The sequence below is a fragment of the Oncorhynchus nerka genome, linkage group LG25 (genome assembly GCF_034236695.1).
Source record: "Oncorhynchus nerka isolate Pitt River linkage group LG25, Oner_Uvic_2.0, whole genome shotgun sequence".
Classification (NCBI taxonomy): Eukaryota; Metazoa; Chordata; class Actinopteri; order Salmoniformes; family Salmonidae; genus Oncorhynchus; species Oncorhynchus nerka.
Window position 1 is genome coordinate 21,299,245 of NC_088420.1, and position 21,911 is coordinate 21,321,155.

At 42.7% G+C, this 21,911-nt stretch overlaps 1 protein-coding gene across 4 annotated transcripts in view; it reads left to right on the top strand.

The window, feature by feature from the left end:
* Positions 1-19,739: 19,739 nt before the first annotated feature.
* Positions 19,740-21,911, top strand: part of LOC115109188 (BOS complex subunit ncln) — a 31,403-nt gene continuing 29,231 nt past the window's right edge. For all 4 annotated transcript variants that reach the window (XM_029633846.2, XM_029633848.2, XM_029633849.2 and 1 more), the window contains exons 1-3: positions 19,740-20,031; positions 20,696-20,886; positions 21,198-21,342. In XM_029633846.2, the coding sequence (XP_029489706.1) occupies positions 19,857-20,031; positions 20,696-20,886; positions 21,198-21,342 (511 nt within the window). In that variant the 5' untranslated portion in view covers positions 19,740-19,856. The remainder of the gene's footprint in view (positions 20,032-20,695; positions 20,887-21,197; positions 21,343-21,911) is intronic.

Here is a 21,911-nt window from a genome sequence, read left to right on the forward strand (position 1 = left end):
TACTTCATTCTATTTTATTCTATTGTATTCTATTATTTTCCATTAAGCTAGTTGTATTCTGTTCTATTCTACTCCATGGGTGATTAGTGTGAAGATGAAATAGATACAGTGGGGCAAAAAAGTATTTAGTCAGCCACCAATTGTGCAAGTTTTCCCACTTAAAAAGATGAGAGAGCCCTGTAATTTTCATCATAGGTACACGTCAACTATGACAGACAAAATGAGAAAAAAAATCCAGAAAATCACATTGTAGGACTTTTTATGAATGTATTTGCAAATTATGGTGGAAAATAAGTATTTGGTCACCTACAAACAAGCAAGATTTCTGGCTCTCACAGACCTGTAGCTTCTTCTTTAAGAGGCTCCTCTGCTCTGTCCTCCACTCATTACCTGTATTAATGGCACCTGTTTAAACTTGTTATCAGTATAAAAGACACCTGTCAACAACCTCAAACAGTCACACTCCAAACTCCACTATGGCCAAGACCAAAGTGCTGTCAAAGGACACCAGAAACAAAATTGTAGACCTGCACCAGGCTGGGAAGACTGAGTCTGCAATAGGTAAGCAGCTTTGTTTGAAGAAATCAACTGTGAGAGCAATTATTAGGAAATGGAAAACATACAAGACCACTGATAATCTCCCTCGATCTGGGGCTCCACGCAAGATCTCACCCCGTGGGGTCAAAATTATCACAAGAACGGTGAGCAAAAATCCCAGAACCACACGGGGGGACCTAGTGAATGACCTGCAGAGAGCTGGGACCAAAGTAACAAAGCCTACCATCAGTAACATACTACGCCGCCAGGGACTCAAATCCTGCAGTGCCAAATCCTGCAGTGTCCCCCTGCTTAAGCCAGTACATGTCCAGGCCCGTCTGAAGTTTGCTAGAGAGCATTTGGATGATCCAGAAGAAGATTGGGAGAATGTGATATGGTCAGATGAAACCAAAATATAACTTTTTGGTAAAACCTCAACTCATCGTGTTTGGAGGACAAAGAATGCTGAGTTGCATCCAAAGAACACCATAGCTACTGTGAAGCATGGGGGTGGAAACATCATGCTTTGGGGCTGTTTTTCTGCAAAGGGACCAGGACGACTGATCCGTGTAAAGGAAAGAATGAATGGGGCCATGTATCGTGAGATTTTGAAGATGAAACGTGGCTAGGTCTTTCAGCATGACAATGATCCCAAACACACCGCCCGGGCAACGAAGTAGTGGCTTCGTAAGAATCATTTCAAGGTCCTGGAGTGGCCTAGCCAGTCTCTAGATCTCAACCCCATAGAAAATCTTTGGAGGGAGTTGAAAGTCCGTGTTGCCCAGCAACAGCCCCAAAACATCACTGCTCTAGAGGAGATCTGCATGGAGGAATGGGCCAAAATACCAGTAACAGTGTGTGAAAACCTTGTGAAGACTTACAGAAAACGTTTGACCTCTGTCATTGCCAACAAAGGGTATATAACAAAGTATTGAGATACACTTTTGTTATTGACCAAATACTTATTTTCCACCATAATTTGCAAATAAATAAATTTAAAATCCTACAATGTGATTTTCTGGATTTTCTTTTCTCATTTTGTCTGTCATAGTTGAGGTGCACCTATGATGAAAATTACAGGCCTCTCTCATCTTTTTAAGTGGGAGAACTTTCACAATTGGTGGCTGACTAAATACTTGTTTGCCCCACTGTATGTGCAGGCCTAAAAGTCTGAATTGTAAGACATGCATTGTTCTAAGTGCAGTATTTACATCACTTTGACCTTCACTGCTGGTTGTCTTAGTCTTAAAGTATTTTGCTTTAGTGGTGACTGGTGCGGTAATCCTGATTGAGAAGCTGAGGTTTGGGACGTGAGAGGATATCCATGTTGAACCCAAAAGGTCATATCACACCTTTGTTCCTGCAGGTAGTGAGACGCTTCACGGCATTAAAACGTCATTATAGCTGTTCATTAAGTCTGGATTCCATTATTCACCCCATTGAGTCCCTCAATCAGAATTTACAACCTGGAGGGACTGGGAGTAAAGCTTCTGGTGTTCCATTAGCTATAATTCACTTTGCATTGTGTTAATGCAATCTGTTACAATGTAGGCTTATCAAGTGTAGTAAGTGTGTTTGAACTATTCTGAAAAACAGATTTTCTTCAAAGTTGATGAGAGAGAGAGAGAGCGAGAGAGAGCGAGAGCGAGAGAGAGCGAGAGAGAGAGATAATTAGTTTGTGAGTGAAGTCACAGTGGAGTGGCAAAATTCCTGTGCCTGGCACATAGATACAATATCAGACTGACTACATCAATGGCATATATGTCAGTCAGAAGGTCAAACTATACTGATGCAGACAAAACCATATCAGCTGGTTTATCTGAAGCCATGCCAACGATAACGCAACATCAATCATAAAAAACATAATACATGTGAGAAGACAGGAGGAGTTGACGTGCACAGGGAGGCTCCCTCCCTCCCCATTCCAAGCGTGCAATCTCTTCTCTCCACACTGAGGCCTGTTTTTCCATGACGGATGTCTCCAATTGTAGGCTGTTGTTGCTGCTGTTAGCCTACTGCGCCATGAAGCACAGCATCGTTTTCATAACCTGATTATTCAATGACTGGTGAACAACATATTGACCTGGCCAACGTTACTGCAGCAATTTCACACACTTGGTGTTGAAGGGATGGTGTGAGTGTTTGTGTTTACTCAGAGGCATCATGTCCATTGAATTTGATAAATGTAAGACCCCCCAAAAAAAAAACATACACAGGATTAATGCAAAAGATATTGAATTTGATCATCAAACAGTGCCTTATTAAAATGATTGGGTGCATGACGCCACCGGGTACTTTGTACTGCACAGTAGGTGTTTATGAGTGCGTGTGCTGTCTGTCTGTGTGTGCAGGCATATGTTTAAACTCCAACAAGGGAAGCTGTTTCCTACTTGGAGGGTCGTAAAAGTAAATTCTATGCGTCAGTCTGGCCTATCAAAGGCTCCTTCATTGAGTGCAGGGCTTGGATGTGTTTGGTAATTGCCAGGGTTCAGACCACCATTCCTGTTTCACTGTGTGGTGGCAACACACACACACACACACACACACACACACACACACACACACACACACACACACACACACACACACACACACACACACACAAACAGAATGTCCCTATCATTGACACATCTGTTCATTATTTCCCATCTTCCAGGCAACGCCCAAAGATGCATCTCCAGCAGGAAATAGACAAGTATCTGAAAATGCACCTAAAGAAATACAAATATCAGACCTTGTAAAACCTTTGTCCTGGTCTGTCTGGAACTACTAGATGAGTAAATCCAGAAATCTTGGAACATATTCAAATATTTGTACTATTTGTCTCGAAATAGAGGAATTTGAGTTTATGGAATCAAAGTATTCCATGTCCAAATAAAGAGTAGGCATTTGAAGAGCCTTAGTACACAGTAGTGCTCACAAGCTCACAAGAGGGCGTGGAGGCACAAGACATGCAAATATTCAGCACCAGGTGTGTGAAATTCTAGCTGGTAGTATATTTTTCTTTTCACTCAATTTAACAGGATAGAGGGTTGATCCTTTGTGCACAGCTGGTATGTCTCAACACTGTCTCAAATGGAAATCTGACATGGATTATTTTTCTTCTTGAACAGTATGACAATTTAAGTTCTAAAGAAAATATGTGAACAGGCCAACACTAACCTATCAACATGTGAATATCCTCAATCATTTTATGACATAAGCAGACAAATACCAAAAATCTATAAACAGATGAAAAAACCGTACTGTAAATAGTTTTTGCTTCATTCTTCCTGATAGCACTGCGGTCAATAGAACAGAGCCTGGCTGATGAGATATCGACAATGTGAAGTTACTCTGATGCTCAGTGTACCAGGGTAACTTTAGACAGGTCTGATGCTGTTTCTGGTTGTCTGATCTATTGTTGTTTGATCTATGTGACTGACAATGGAGTTGCCTTAGCCTAATAAGAGAGTGAGAGAGAGTGAGAGGGAGAATCTGAAAAAGTGAACAGAACCGCCACTCACCATGCTCCCAGATCCAGCAGTGCCGCGTGGAGCTGACTGAGTTCAGCTGAGGAGTGGAGCAGTCAGTGGAGGAGTTCCTTCTGGGAAGACTGCTCTAAGGAATGTGCCATTTCAGATCCAGCAGCAGAAGCTCAGGCTGTCCTGTGCCGAGGTCTCTTTTGGGGGCGTATAGAGGGGGCTATACCGGTCTTGTTCCCAGTTCCCACAGCCAGTGGTGGAGAGGAGAGGAGATGAGAGAGAGAGAAGGGTTGTCCTATCCTGTGTTCGGTTGCCACAGAGAAGAGGAGAGAAGAGGAGAGCAGAGGAGAGGTCAGACTTGGAGCTAGTTAACACACCCCTCTGGCTGGTGACTGGCAGCTAGCTAGTTTTGTCTCCTTTCTTCAATCGAATGAATCACTCTGGAGATGCATAGCCCCAGCTCGTCCACTTACAGCAGAATAACAGGAGAGAGAGAGAGAGAGAGAGAGAGAGAGAGAAAAGGAGAGTGAGAGAAAGACTTTCAACTGTTCGTCCCAAGAGATCCACTGTCTATCTGAGGGTCTGGAAGCAGTGCTGTCAGTTCTCCTCCCTCCTTTCTTCCCTCCCTCCTCTTCTTTCATCCCCCTCAGTGTTTTTCCAGGCTCCGTTGAGACTCTCTTATTGTGGCAATTGCATTAGCCTTTCGCCAGAGAGGAATAGCTCTTAGTGCCTAATGAATTCTCTCTCTCTCTCTCTCTCTCTCTCTCTCTCTCTCTCTCTCTCTCTCTCTCTCTCTCTCTCTCTCTCTCTCTCTCTCTTTCTCACAAGTGTATGTGTCTATCAGTCTGACTTATACACGTACACACAGACATACACACATCTCTCACTCCTGTTTTTCTGACTTTTCTTCCCTTAAAGGGGCAAGGACTCTGTTTTTCTGAGATGCTATTAAAGAGTCCAGGTGCAGTATCCTATTACTACCAGAGAAACTCATTGACTGTGTGTGTGTGCACTGTGTCATTGCCTCACTTCTAACACACTAGTGCACCAGAGGTGTGACATGGAAACGTATGTATGATCAAAATAGCCCGAACCCTTAATGTTAATGTTGTGAAACCATTGGGTTTATAATAGGTCTATCTTCCGGCTATACCCCAAATCAATAATTAAACTCTGACTTCAAACACTTCCTGATCCATGGTTTGATTGACAGTCTGGCAATTCTGGTAAATGCCAGAAGGGCTGGTCGATATTGTGCCTGTTTTTTAAATGACTTTTGCTCTATTTCTCTGTTGTCATAATCATCTATATTGAGCATGTGGGGAACAGCTGGCCCCCCTACTAAGATGGGAGAGTCTGGTTTTCTGATTGGCTGAGTTGAGGTGGGGAAAATTCACATTCAAAGTCAAATGCGCATCATCAAAGAGAGTGAGACCCACTCTGACTCTGTCAGTCACTCAGTCAAAACAGAAACATGGAAGGGTGGAGCCGAAAAAGTTAGAGAGACCAAAAAAGAGTTACTGATACTGATACTGCTAAATGTTTGAAATTATCTGACTTATTTGCTAAAGGTTCTGGTTCTGCTGGTCCGAGTGCTGTGTCTGTGTCTGTGAGAAATGGCAGATCATCTTCTGTGGTGCAGTCGATGTAGGAACACCACTAGAGGGATATCTTCAACCACCAACTTACCATCCTGAGACAAGGCTGAGTATAGCCCACAAAGATCTCCGCCATGGCACAACCCAAGGGGGGGCGCCAACCCAGACAGGAAGATCACATCAGTGACTCAACCCACTCAAGTGACGCACCCCTCCTAGGGGGGGTATGAAAGAGCACCAGTAAGCCAGTGACTCAGCCCCTGTAATAGGGTTAGAGGCAGAGAATCCCAGTGGAAAGAGGGGAACTTGCCAGGCAGAGACAGCAAGGGCGGTTCGTTGCTCCAGAGCCTTTCCGTTCACCTTCACACTCCTGGGCCAGACTACACTCAATCATATGACCCACTGAAGAGATGAGTCTTCAGTAAAGACTTAAAGGTTGAGACCGAGTTTGCGTCTCTCACATGGGTAGGCAGACCATGCCATACAAATAGAGCTCTATACTGGCCCTAACCAGAATAGAAAGAGGAGTGCGAGGCCCTGGTGCACAACTGAGCAAGAGGACAAGTACATTAGACTGTCTAGTTTGAGAAACAGACGCCTCACAAGTCCTCAACTGGCAGCTTCATTAAATAGTACTTGCAAAACACCAGTCTCAACGTCAACAGTGAAGAGGCCTCCGGCTGTTTGCTTAGAAATTCTAGGGACAATTAGGAGGCCTGTGTCTTGTGACCGTAGCGTACGTGTAGGTATGTACGGCAGGACCAAATCAGAGAGATAGGTAGGAGCAAGCCCATGTAATGCTTTGTAGGTTAGCAGTAAAACCTTGAAATCAGCCCTTGCCTTGACAGGAAGCCAGTGTAGGAAGGCTAGCACTGGAGTAAACTGATCAATTTTTGGGGTTCTAGTCAGGATTCTAGCAGCCGTGTTTATCACTAACTGAAGTTTATGTAGTGCTTTATCCAGGTAGTATATTCACTTCTGAATCTCAGTCTCAGCCCAGCAAGTGAGTTTATGAGTTGAGGTAACAAGTGACTCTGGTGTCGAATTACATGACATAGCCACCGCACTGAAAGCTGGAAAGATCCTCATATCCCCTAACTATTTAATTCGCTGAAAGGCCTGTCACTTCTTGGTAGAAAGATACACATATGCAGTGTCTAGTTTGATGCTGGCCTTCTGCCTAGAAGGCAGCATCCTGGAATCGCCTCTTCACTGTTGACGTTGAGACTGGTGTTTTGCAAGTACTATTTAATGAAGCTGCCAGTTGAGGACTTGTGAGGCGTCTGTTTCTCAAACTAGACAGTCTAATGTACTTGTCCTCTTGCTCAGTTGTGCACCAGGGCCTCGCAATCCTCTTTCTATTCTGGTTAGGGCCAGTTTCCGCTGTTCTGTAAAGGGAGTGGTACACAGCGCTGAACGAGATCTTCAGTTTCTTGGCAATTTCTCACATGGAATAGCCTTCATTTCTCAGAACAAGAATAGACTGATGAGTTTCAGAAGAAAGGTTTTTGTTTCTGGCCATTTTGAGCCTGTAATCAAACCCACAAATGCTGATGCGCCAGATAATCAACTACTCTAAAGAAGACCAGTTGTATTGCTTTTTTAATCAGAACACCAGTTTTCAGCTGTGCTAACATAATTACAAAAGGGTTTTCTAATGATCAATCAGCCTTTTAAAATGATAAACTTGGATTAGCGAACACAACGTGCCATTGAAACACAGGAGTGATGGTTGCTGATAATGGGCCTCTGTACACCTATGTAGATATTCCATTAAAAATCAGCCGTTTCTGTTTTCTCCTGCAATGACCCCACACTTATCAAAAGAAACAACTACGCAAATTGTCAAGACACAGGTTCTGCTTATGAAAGACTAGACTCCTTTAAGTTACATAATGCTTCATAAACGTAGTGGGTGGGAGAAAAGCCGTGTCAGAATAATTATACTGATAAATGACTTCTCAGTGTCATAATGAATCAAACTACACAAATTAGACGATGTGTTCGTCCTAAGAACCACTACTTCCTAAGTTTAGTTTTCTGATGCATTATGGGGTGATTTTGTTCTTTAAACAGAAGACACTGAGGCATTGATCCGTTTGAGTTAATTTCAAACAAAAGAGCATCTCAATGTGACTATCTGTCACACAGAGCTGTATTGTTCCTCTTTATCCCTAAATCATTGTGTTGTTGTCCTCTCAGATAGACAGTGCACACAATACAGCTTTCAAAAGGTGGTAGTCTATTAATGAACAGAAAACCCTGGTTTTTCTATTTATGGGGATTTGTTTATTTATCCTGAGTTGGAGCATTTGAACTTTCCAGGGTCCGGTGCCAGGGCAGGGGAGTCTGAGCAGGCAGGGCAAGCCAGGGCTGGCTTTGTCAGGGTGGGCTGTGGGCAGTGCCAACAGGGGATGCCATACACGGTGCTGCCTGTGCTGGGAAGGGATGCCTACATACCCGGCACCACTCAAGGCACACAGGGAAAGGGAACACACAAAGGGCACATAAAGCCACCCCTACACACACATTCTACGCATATGGGCACCACTCTCAACCCGCAGGGAGTGGTTACACGGCATGTGGCAGATACCCAGCTCTCTCCTGCCCACGCTCGGTTTCCCGACAAGAGCCTGCCTCTTTGTTGGCGACCAGGGAGGGCATGGAGGAACGGCAGATCACAATGTCGAAGGATGTCTGTCTGTCCTGATATCTGCATGTGTTCAGATCTTTTATTTACTTTCCTTTTCAATCGCCACAAAAGTGGGTGTTGTTGAAATTACCCATACTTTCCATAAAGTGCCCATATTGTGGTTGACATTAGAAAATAAACTAAATATGCACAAATTGATTAAAAAAAAGAATCCCCAATATAATGACCTCTAGAAAACCCTTTTTAGTCATCGGTTCTGAAGTGTTAGTTGGAATTATCCATGGCAGAAATCCTGTCTGATCTATGCCAACACACGCAGAGGGCTGCTCAATTGCTTTTGCCAATAAAAATAGACACATATGTTTCCTAAAGCTTTGAGAATTTTACGGTAAGCCGTTAAAGAGGGGGAGCATGGTGCATATTGCCTTGTGAGCTCGGAGCTCTGTGTGTTCTTTCAAGGGCTTTTTCTTTGAAGGCTTTGCAATAAGGTCATGTTCACCCCAGTCACAACTGACAGAGACATGGAAAAACATAAACACGTCAAGTCAATGTGTTCTTTCTGATTCAATATACCTGCACTTACCTATTCACAGATCGTACATTTAGTGAACATCTATGGAAACACATACAGTTCACCCTAATGAGATAGCCCTGACAATAGGTGGGTGGATGTTGAGTGGCCAGAGTTATTCCTTCCCACGTAATGAATCGGATAACCAAGACCAGTGGGGATGAAGAGGGGTAATAGATTCCTCTGAGGATCTGTTGCATCCTGGAATTGAGGAGAGCGGAGAGAGGGAGGGAAGGAGGGAGGCACATGTGGTTCCTAGCTGAATGGCCGTCTGTGCTGTGGAGAGGCTTAGGGGGAAATCCAGAGGGACTACGTAAACTCTCCAGGTCTGAACCACAGCTGCACCTCCACATCTGGCTGCCACCCTGCCGCAGCATATCAAGGCTGGGCAGCAACGTGCAGACAGGTGGCATGGTAATCCCACTTGATTGGAGCACCTCCACCATGGCCTTGGCAAAGACCCTCAGCCTCCAACCTCCAGTACCTCTAGCCCCTCACCACACCTCACACTCCCCAAATCCCCACATCCCTGGCCACCCACAGTACCTCTTGCTCCTAACACCCACCTTTCCCACCCCAAAGAGACCCCCTCCAATAACTCTGACTTCTAACCCCTGGGCCAGACCAAGGCCACCCTGACTGGATGTCACTCTGGGAGAGTGCACCTTGCCCTGAGATGGGAACCCTGGTAGGGTTAAAATTACACACTAACTCTTAGGGGTGACAGGCCCCCTAAAAATATGCCTCTCTGGATCAATATTGTTATATTTGAGTATGCACCCACCCACCCACCATCCCTGGGTGTCTTCATAATTCAAACCTTGGACCCTGGCCCTGAGGGAGGTGCTTCCTGCTGCTTCAGTGCAAATGAACCAGGATGTTTAGCATAGTGTGGGGCTGGCCTTGTGGTATTCATCCCCAAGGCTGCATCAGATGAGGGCCTGACTCCAGCCACTTCATCATCCCCTCCAGCTCATTCATCACCATCAGCAGGCTGTGGCACTGCGCTGGGCAGAATCACACACCAACACACAAAGTGATAGGAGAGGGTCATGCTCATGCCATGTAGAGTGCAGATGTACTGCTGTAAAATAAGGAGATCATTACAACCGTTGGCAGGTTATCAAGAAAGTAATGGGAAAATGGTGAGTGTATTTCCAGGGAGGAGTTTGCTGAACTGTTGAACAAAGAGGATGGATGATGATCGCCAATGGAAAAGCTTTTAAAAATGCATAGCCGCAGAGTCCCAGAAATAGGCAAAGCTGCAAATCAGTCTTCAAACCATTTAACTCAAACATCAGACTTACATTTAGCCTAATGATTCCACAGAAATATTGTGGAGTTTTGTTTTTATGGTGGAGAAATACATTTGCTTATTTATAATGAATATACAACCTAATTTAACATAAGCACAATGTGCCTAATCAATTCAATCATTGCTTCTGCACATACAGTGCATTCAGAAAGTATTCAGACCCCTTGACTTTTTCTACATTTTGTTAGCCTTATTCTAAAATGTATTAAATAAAATAAAAATGCTTTGCAATCTACACACAATATCCCATAATGACAAAGCAGAAAACGTTTTTTTGAATTGTTTGCAAATTTAATTATTATTTATTTTAAATACCTTATTTACATAAGTACTCAGACCCTTTTGCTATGAGACTGAAAATTGAGCTCAGGTGCATCCTGTTTCCATTGATCATCCTTGAGATGTTTCTACAACTTGATTGGAGTCCACCAGTAGTAAATTCAATTGATTGGATGTGATTTGGAAAGGCACACAGTAAAATCACTGTACATGTCAGAGCAAAAACCAGCCATGAGGTTGAAGGAATTGTCCGTAAAGCGCCAATATAGGATTGTGCTGAGGCACAGACCTGGGGAAGGGTACAAAAAAAATTCTGCAGTATTGATATCGAGGCACAAGGCGAGACCCAGATGCAGACACGGGAGACAGATGGTTTGAGTCTTACAATGTTTAATAATCCAAAGGGGTATGCAAGAGAATGGTCGTGGACAGGCAAAAAGGTCAAAACCAGATCTGAGTCAAGGAGGTACAGAGTAGCAGACAGGCTCGTGGTCAGGCAGGCGGGTACAGAGTCCAGAAACAGGCAAGGGTCAAAACCGGGAGGACTAGAAAAAGGAGAACGGGAAAAACACGCTGGTTGACTTGACTAAACATACAAGACGAACTGGCACAGAAAGACAGGAAACACAGGGATAAATACACTGGGGAAAATAAGCGACACCTGGAGGGGGTGGAGACAAGCACAGGAACAGGTGAAACAGATCAGGGTGTGACAATTGAAAATCCCTAAGAACACAGTGGCCTCCATCATTCTTAAATGGAAGAAGTTTGGAACCACCAAGATTCTTCCTAGAGCTGGCCACCCGGCCAAACTGAGCAATCAGGGGAGAAGGGTCTTGGTCAGGGAGGTGACCAAGAACCCAATGGTCACTCTAACAGAGCCCTAGATTTCCTCTGTGAAGATAGGAGAAACTTCCAGAAAGACAACTGTCTCTGCAGCACTCCACCAATCAGGCCGTTATGGTAGAGTGACCAGACGGAAGCCACTCCTCATTAAAAGACACATGACAGCCTGCTTGGAGTTTGCCAAAAGGGCACCTAAAACATGAGAAACAAGATTCTCTGGTCTGATGAAACCAAGATTGAACTCTTTGGCCTGAATGCCAGGTGTCACGTCTGGAGGAAACCTGGCACCATCCCTACGGTGAAGCATGGTGGTGGCAGCATCATGCTGTGGGGACTGGGAGACTAGTCAGGATCGAAGCAAAGATGAACGGAGCAAGGTACAGAGATCCTTGATGAAAACCTGCTCCAGAGCGCTCAGGACCTCAGACTAGGGTGAAGGTTCACCTTTCAACAGGACAACAGCCCTAAGCACACAGCCAAGACAAAGCAGGAGTGGCTTCGGGACAAGTCTCTGAATGTTCTTGAGTGGCCCAGCCAGAGCCCGGACTTGAACCCGATCTAACATCTCTGGAGAGATCTGAAAATAGCTGTGCAGCAATGCTCTCCATCCAACCTGACAGAGCTTGAGAGGATCTGCAGAGAATAATGGGAGAAACTCCCCAAATACAGTTGTGCCAAGCTTGTAGCGTCATAACCAAGAAGACTCCAAAGGTGCTTCAACAAAGTACTTAGTAAATGGTCTGAATACTAATGTAAATTCTAAAAACCTGTTTTTGCTTTGTCATCATGGGGTATTGTGTGTAGATTGATGAGGGGGAAAAACGATTGAATCCATTTTAGAATAAGGTTGTAACCTACCAAATGTGGAAAAAGTCAAGTGGTCTGAATACTTTCCGAATGCACTGTATCTAAATGTTGGTCAATGAGATGCAATGTTACTCTGTAATTACACACACGCATCAGATTTACACAATAGCAAATGCTGTAGTTATGCCCTGTGAAATTCACACCACTTTCCTCACTCGTGGCAGCTTGATTCCTTCATTTCCTGACTGCACAGCTTGCAGATTTGAGTCTGGGCTTCGGCCTGCATGTCATCAGCACTGTGAGAACACTTCCTGGTAGGCTATTGGAACCTCAAAGCTCTGAGATTTACTGGTTCAACTCAAGAGGTCTCTCAATATATGTATATATATTGAATTTGTATGTTTTCCACCAGGTCCTCCAACCAGAGGAGAGGGTGACAGGGGCAAAACAATGAAAATAAAAAGGGGATCAGAAATAATGCATGTAATGTTTTTTGATCTGTCTGCTAGTTTCATAGCTGATTTATCTGCCCCCCAAAAAAAAGAAGGCTATATGGATAAGCTGCCGGTCACAATGTAGTATAAAGTGAACTGGGAGGAAACCGTCCCCTCTGCTCCCGATTACTCCCTGGAAGTTTACTAGAATTTAAATTGTCTCCCTCCTGCATCTGGCTCTTGACTGTTATTTATATTCAGAACAAATAATGAATCCCTGAGGAAAATACACACAGGGGGAGAGAATATCACAGACAATGTGGCCCAGGAGGCTGCCAGAATTGCTTCTCTTTGAATCTGAGAACAGGAATGGGTTATTTGCAGAATGGAACACTCCAAAGCCACCACAGTCTCCTCCAGCCATGGTTCATCCCTCCAGTAGCCCAACCAATTACCAAACAGATGTATGGTTAAAGTCCGGGATTAGCCCTCATTGATTGGAGAAGCTCAGTGTCAAATGTTTGATTTTGCCACCAGTTTGATTTGGATACACTACGAGCAATGCTGCAGGTGGTAAACTGCTTGGAATCTATCAATGAATCATATTGTGGGGTTATACACAGAGTGTACAAAACATGAGGAACACCTTCTTGACACATTTAAACCTGTGCGCCTGGCACCTACTACCATACCCCGTTCAAAGGCACTATAATATGTTGTGCTGCAATTCTTGACACATTTAAACCGGCGCGCCTGGCACCTACTACCATTCCCAGTTCAAAGGCACTTAAATATTTTTTCTTACTCAATCACCCTCTGAATGGCACACATACACTTAACATGTGATTTAACAGGTGACATCAATAAGGGATCCTAGCTTTCACCTGGATTCACCTGGTCAGTCTATGTCATGGAAAGAGCAGGTGTTCCTAATGTTTTGAACACTGCATGGTAATACAGATGGCTATGTGGATCTAGCTATATGGACAGCTTACTCACTAACACTGCTTTAGGTACACATTTAGTAGCCAAGTACAGCCTATCCTAAATAACAATTGGAAAAAGGAACAAAAGCCTGTACATCCATTTACAGCCATTAGCAATCAGCGCAATCAAACAACCAAAACAAACACAGTGGGGCAGAGGGGAATGTTGGATGCAATCTTCATTCAAACTAGGTGTAAACACAATATTAGGGGGATTAATGAAAGTTTTATGAATGTTTTATGTGTACTATAAATGTGTTAATGTGTTAACTATAAATAAACAGTGTTTTGGGGTGTGACTCTAAAACAAAAAAATAATATAAACGTAACATCTTTGAAGGCCTTGTTAATACCCGACTGAGACAAACTTGAATGTCAAGAATGTGGAGATGAACCTGACTACACTTGTTACCCCAATTACAGGTCAGTCAACCACAACAGCCATATTAAACATAGGAGAGCATTAGGCAGTGTAAGAGGCCATATTACAATATGGGTCTGTGATGGATTGGTCATGCCTCTTGAGGCATTTTGATAGAGTGATATCTGGGGGAGGGGAGAAGTGTCAGAGAGTGGAAGTGGTTCCTGTGGGTTGGAGGGGAGCATTAAACAACATCCTTTCCTGTCATTATGCTAAGCAGATTGCCTGCCTGACTGGCCCTGAAGCCACTGTGCTCCATTCATGAACTATGTACCTCTCATTCAATCTATATGAAGACATGGCAGTCCAACGCAACTCTGTTTCACAATCAGAGTTCTCAGAACACATTAGGAACATGCCATTTCGAAATATCTGAACTCAAGTAGTATCCTTGAATGGACTCTAACTTGAGGTAGTCAAATCAGCATAGCAGGAAATCAGTGAAACCACAGACAACAGCTTACACACCCTTATCTTGTTTTAAAGATGTTTCCACCTTTCAACAATGACTGTGCACTGTGGGAACTGTCTTCAACATGCGACACATGGAGAGATTAATTAGATTGGGTAACAATACACATTGTATTGCAAACATGTGAAGCTATAAAATCGCTTGTAATACAGAGAAGACCAACCTGTTCTCATGACAGATAGCGTGATGGTACAAAAACCACTGCCTAAAGCTGAGGTAGAACAACAAAACAAAGATGAACCAAGTTATTGCTCTGATGCTAAGATCGAATCCTGTGGATAGTAGAGAGAGAGGGATATATATATATATACAGTGGGGAGAAAAAGTATTTGATAGACTGCCGATTTTACAGGTTTTCCTACTTACAAAGCATGTAGAGGTCTGTAATGTTTTATCATAGGTACACTTCAACTATGAGAGACGAAATCTAAAACAAAAATCCAGAAAATCACATTGTATGATTTTTAAGTAATAGAGAGATAGAGATGAGGAGTGGGGTTCAGCTCGCCCACCACTCTGAGGGCTGAGCAACTCTGAAAGTGGATATGAAGGGATGAGCCATGCGACTGTTGGAGCTACAATAGGAACACAAGTATTTTGCTACACCAGCAATAGCATCTGCTAAATATGTGTGTGACCAATACATTTGATTTGATTTGAGTCTCCCCTGACCACATTAATGCAACTCAATAGAATGGCTGGCTCCATGAGGCCTCCCCATCCATTAAACTCTGCGGCTCAGCAGAGCTAGGGTAAGTGCAATCTTAACTCTAACCCCTACCCTAAACCTAACCTTATCCATTTTAAATTTGAACTTCAACGGAGTGACATCAGAGTTGGGACGTCCCAAGGATCCCGTTTAGACCTTTCCGCAGAGCTAGGGCAGGCACAGACAGGCACACTGTATTGTCTTACTACACTGACCTTTCAGACGGCTGCCTCCCAGTCCCTCTCACTTACTCCTACAGCTCATCCACCACAGAGACGTTTTTTCCTCTTTCCTGTCTGTTTAAATTATATGGTGTTCCATGTTTGACTACCTTAAACAGCAGAGGGAGCACGCCTCTATCCACATCGATGGGACCGCAGTGGAGAAGGTGGAAAGCTTCAAGTTCCTCGGTGTACACATACTTACAATCGAAATGGCCCACCCACACAGACAGTCTGGTGAAGAAAGAACCAATTTGGCTTGGCCCCTAAAACCTTCACAAACTTTTACAGATGCACAATTGAGAGCATCCTGTCGGGCTGTATCACTGCCTAGTATGGCAACTGCACCGCCCGCAACCGCAGAGCTCTCCAGAGGGTGGTCTGCACAACGCATCACTGGGGGCAAACTACCTGCCCTCCAGGACACCTACAGCACCCGATGTCACAGGAAGGCCAAAAAGATCATCAAGGACATCAACCAACCGAGCCACTGCCTGTTCACCCCGCTATCATCCAGAAGGCGAGGTCAGTACAGGTGCATCAAAGCTGGGACCGAGAGACTGAAAAACAGCTTCTATCTCAAGGCCATCAGACTGTTAAACAGCCACCACTAACATTGAGTGGCTGCTGCCAACACACTGACACTGACTCAACTCCAGCCACTTTAATAATGGGAATTGATGGGAAATTATGTAAATATATCACTAGCCACTTTAAACAATGCTACCTTATATAATGTTACTTACCCTACATTATTCATCTCATATGCATACGTATATACTGTACTCTATATCATCGACTGCATCCTTATGTAATACATGTATCACTAGCCACTTTAACTATGCCACTTTGTTTACATACTCATCTCATATGTATATACTGTACTCGATACCATCTACTGTATCTTGCCTATGCTGCTCTGTACCATCACTCATTCATATATCCTTATGTACATATTCTTTATCCCCTTACATTGTGTATAAGACAGTAGTTTGGGAATTGTTAGTTAGATTACTTGTTGGTTATTACTGCATTGTCGGAACTAGAAGCACAAGCATTTCGCTACACTCGCATTAACATCTGCTAACCATGTGTATGTGACAAATACAATTTGATTTGATTTGATTTAATTTAATAATGTCAAAATAATGTTTACATACTGCTTTACTGATCTCATATGTATATACTGTATTTTATTCTACTATATTTTAGTCAATACCACATGCTGACATTGCTCGATCTAATATTTGTATATTTCTTAATTCCATTCTTTTACTTTTAGATTAGTGTCTATTGTTGTGAATTGTTAGATACTACTGCACTGTTGGAGCTAGGAACACAAGCATTTCATTACACCCGCAATAAAATCTGCTAAATATGTGCATGTGACCAATACAATTTGCTTTTATTTTGATTTGTTTATTAACAGGTAGTAGAAGTCATTTAATTTCCTCACTAAGAGTATATTGAAGAATCATACAAACAGGTATATGGGTCAGTCCAAATCAGAATGGAGATACATGGAAATATGGCATCATATTTCTCTTGAGAATCTAGGAAATCTACAAGGTTCCAGTGAGAGAGAAGCTGACAAAATACACTTGGGCAGAAGAACACTCATATTACTATATCTCTTTGGTATTCTATGATTCAAACAACGCTTTGTTTCCGAAATGCTCCAGTGGCAGCTCAACTTGCCACTGCTGAGGAGAGAGCATCTCCTGAGAGTACTAGGGGGATGTGGAGACAAAATGCTCAGAAATTGCTTACTTACTGCTGGCTAGCTAATCTCTCACTAATCCATCATGGTACTTACTCACACACTGACTGCATCTTTTGTGTAGTCACAAAAAAAGTGTTTTTCGGCAGGGTAAAAGCTGGAGCAGTTCAGAACATTCCCAGGGACCAGTGGAGGGAGTCGGGGACACACAACATCACCCACATTCATGTCCACAGTATGTGTTCAAAGCACATACACTCAAACTCCCATTGAGCAGGCATTGGGTCCACAATGTAACGTTACAGTAGAGTGAGTGCCCTTAATGTCAACTGGAAAATCTATTAACAATTTGACTACATCCACTTTTATTGGATAACTGGGTCTGATGATTCCACCACAATGGCATGCTTTTGTTTGTGAGCAATCAGATTTAAGAGAATATATACATGTTTTTGCACTACAATAAAATATTAAACTCTGCTAGTTATTTCATATCTACATTTCTTGTCTTTAAGCTATTGCTTGTTTGCTTGAAAAATCCCTTTTCCAATTATCAGAAACAGGCCCTCTTATTAAGCTGAACTCCAATCAATAATTGCCAGAGTAGATGTGAAATCACGACAAAGAATTGATATGCCCACACCTAATTGGTTTTTATGCTTTATTTGCTTCTTGCCCTCGCATAAGCCTGGGCAGAATTTCTCACACAACGGAAATAATGACTCCAAGGTCCATTAAGTGGGATGGCAGGACATCATATCGCCATTAATCTTCCACTTAGCAGAGCAGCTCGCCAGAGAGAGAGAGATAGAGATAGAGAGAGAGAGAGAGAGAGAGAGAGAGAGAGAGAGAGAGAGAGAGAGACAGAAAGAGAGAGAGAGACAGAGAGAGAGAGAGCGATAAAGACAGAGAGAGAGAGAGAGAGAAAGACAGAGAGAGAGAGTAGTACTGTAGACTACTTTATCACTGACCTCAACTCAGAGTCTCTCAGAGCATTCACAGTCAGCCCACTAACACTCCTATCAGACCACAGTAAAATCAGTCAGTCTACTTGAATCAGTCTACCTGAACAGAGCAATACTCAATCATGAGGCATCAAAGTCAAAGGAACTGAGTAATATTAAGAAATGCTATAGATGGAATGAATGTAGTGTGGAAATCTACCAAAAAAAACAATTAGGCAACAACAAATTCAATCCCTTCTAGACAACTTCCTGGACAAAACGTTCCACTGTAATAGTGAAGGTGTAATTTTGGCAGTAGAAAATCTTAACAGTATATTTGACCTCTCAGTTTCTCTATCAAATCTAAAAATGTCAAACAGAAAACCGAAGAAAATGAACAACAAAGACAAATGGTTTGATGAAGAACGCAAAAACCTAAGAAAGAAATTGAAAAACCTGTCCAACCAAAAACATAGAGACCCAGGAAACCTGAGTCTACGCCTTCCCTATGGTGAAACACTAAAACAATACAGAAATACACTACAGAAAAAGAAGGTTCAATGTGTAATTGAACCTTCTGTAATTGAAGAATCCATAGACTCTAACCACTTCTGGGATAATTGGAAAACACTAAACAAACAACAACACAAATAATTATCTATCCAAAATGGAGATGTATGGGTAAACCACTTATCCAATCTTTTTTGCTCTATAACAAAGAACAAAGAACAAACAGCAAAAACATATACATGATCAAATACAAATCTTAGAATCAACTACTAAAGCCTACCAGAACCCACTGGATTCTCCAATTACCTTGAATGAACTAGAGGACAAAATAAAAACCCTCCAACCCAAAAAGGCCTGTGGTGTTGACGGTATCCTCGATGAAATGATAAAATATACAGACAACAAATTCAAATTGGCTATACTAAAACTCTTTAATATCATCCTTAGCTCTGGCATCTTCCCCAATATTTGGAACCAAGGACTGATCACCCCAATCCACAAAAGTGGAGACAAATTTGACCCCAATAACTTCCGTGGGATACGCGTCAACAGCAATCTTGGGGAAATCCTCTGAATTATCATTAACAGCAGACTTGTAAATTTCCTCAGTGAAAACAATGTACTGAGCAAATGTTAAATTGGCTTTTTACCAAATTATCATATGACAGACCACGTATTCACCCTGCACACCCTAATTGACAAACAAACTAATCAAAGCAAAGGCAAAGTCTTCTCATGCTTTGTTGATTTCAAAAAAGCCTTTGACTCAATTTTGCATGAGGGTCTGCTGTACAAATTGATGGAAAGTGGTGTTGGGGGAAAAACACAAGACATTATAAAATCGTACTGTACACAAACAACAATAGCATTACTGCCAGTCAAAAAGATCCTAAAAAGTCAAACATTTCTTAGCACATACTTCACCTGTCAGAAACAATCTCTGTCACTAGTAGAAGCACCCGTTGACGATCCTCCCCGGTTAATCTTTCTGGGTTTAACATCGGTCTACACTGACCCCTGTCGTTGAATTCATCAACTGCACAGCCTACCCTGAAATTCATGAAGCTGTCTCTGAGAGTCCCTGTAGGACCCTCAAAGGCAGAGAATATTGTCGTTAAATAAATCAATGAATGACAGAATTATTTTATAATAAATAATATAAATTATAGTTATGAAACATTTTACAATAATGTGTACATGCCAATCAAAATGTAAGCTCGTGCGTGCTTGCTATAGGTGGCCAAGCTTTTTGCCATATTAAAATTAAGTTGTGTCGGTTGCTGCTGCGCTTTGTGCATAGACTAGAATCGTTCCAGAAACTGCCCAGATTACAATTGTCTCTTGTTTAGACCTCAATACTAAGGTCAAGATGTTTGAGGAGGCTAGTGAGGTGTTCGATAACATGTTTAAGTCATCTTTCCCCTTGACTTTCATTGTGTTTATCCCTGCGGTGCTGATTCTCGTCTCACCCCTTCCAACCGAAGCGGCACATGAATTCACTGTGTACCGCATGCAGCAGTATGACCTGCAGGGACAACCGTACGGTAAGCATTTAAAATAGCTAGCTAACTATGTATATTGTGCAAATATTAAATTGTAATCCTGTTCTGTGGTTAGCGATCCTGATATAAGGCATATATTTCGTCAGGTAAACGCTGTCTGTCACTGCAAAAATTCTAGCTAGCCAACGTTAGCGTGCTAACCTGGGTCTGTTAGCTATCTAAAAAGCTAGCTATAACGGCTGTTAGCTAGCTAAGATAGCTGTCAACCCGTGTCCTCCTTCATTCATGCGGTAGTGCTCTCTCTCATCCCACCTATTCATATGTATACATATGAATAGGAGGACACGGGTTGACAGCAAGTTAGTGTTATGGTTGTTATTCACTGGCAATACCACGTTATTTTAGCTAATCTTAACTACCAATCGTTACCATTTCAATGATAAGTTGTCCTAAAAGGTAACGCGAGCAGCTACAAACCCTCAGAGCCCTAGGGAGTGCCACTCACCACAACCATAAACACACGACCCCCATCAGGTTATAACCATGTCTTATTTACTTCAAACCATAGAATTTGAATATGATGTGCTGTGTGATAGCTAACGTTAGTAGACTATAGCATTGCATCAATCATGTCAGCTAGTTAGTCACTGAAATGTGTTTCCATTTATCTCTCCCCGACTGATCTGATCCCACTTGTGATTCCCAGGTACCAGGAATGCCATATTGAACACAGAGGCCCGCACAGTGGAGGCGGAGGTGCTAAGCCGCCGCTGTGTCATCATGCGGCTGGTGGACTTCTCCTATGAGAGATATCAGAAAGCCCTGCGCCAGTCCGCTGGGGCTGTGGTCATCATTCTCCCCAAGAATATGTCCACCATGCCACAGGACATAGTACAGGTAATAAGAATTATAATGCCTTATGAATGGGTTTATAACTGCACAGCAAACAACCCTGGAAGTCGAATCAAGAGGCAAGGCCCTGTGTTTCCTTGAAAGCCAGAGCTGTTTGTGTCCATGTAAAGTATGTTTATATTACACTTAGATAAAACAGCGGTCACAACACACTTTCAAGATAAACTTGAAAAACCAGACTTGCTGGAGTGAAGTAGGCGAAATATGAAAATGTTATGCTGTTTCACGTTCACATTCTGATGGTGTAATAGTCTTGTGAATGATAACCAGTCATTCAGTATTCCTCCACATTGTAGCAGTTCATGGAGCTGGAGCCAGAGATGCTGGCCACAGAGACCATTGTTCCAGTGTACTTTGCACTGGAGGATGATGAGCTGCTCTCCATCTACACACAGACCCTCACCACCTCCTCCTCCCAGGGGTCCTCCTCTGCAGCCGAAGGTACAGGAGATTTTTTTATTTAAATTGTGTTTATTTTAATTTTTTTATTTCACCTTTATTTAACCAGGTAGGCAAGTTGAGAACAAGTTCTCATTTACAATTGCGACCTGGCCAAGATAAAGCAAAGCAGTTCGACACATACAACGACACAGAGTTACACATGGAGTAAAACAAACATACAGTCAATAATACAGTATAAACAAGTCTATATACGATGTGAGCAAATGAGTGAGGTAAAGGCAAAAAAAAGGCCATGGTGGCAAAGTAAATACAATATAGCAAGTAAAACACTGGAATGGTAGATTTGCAATGGAAGAATGTGCAAAGTAGAAATAAAAATAATGGGGTGCAAAGGAGCAAAATAAATTAATTAATTAAATACAGTAGGGAAAGAGGTAGTTGTTTGGGCTAAATTATAGGTGGGCTATGTACAGGTGCAGTAATCTGTGAGCTGCTCTGACAGTTGGTGCTTAAAGCTAGTGAGGGAGATAAGTGTTTCCAGTTTCAGAGATTTTTGTAGTTCGTTCCAGTCATTGGCAGCAGAGAACTGGAAGGAGAGGCGGCCAAAG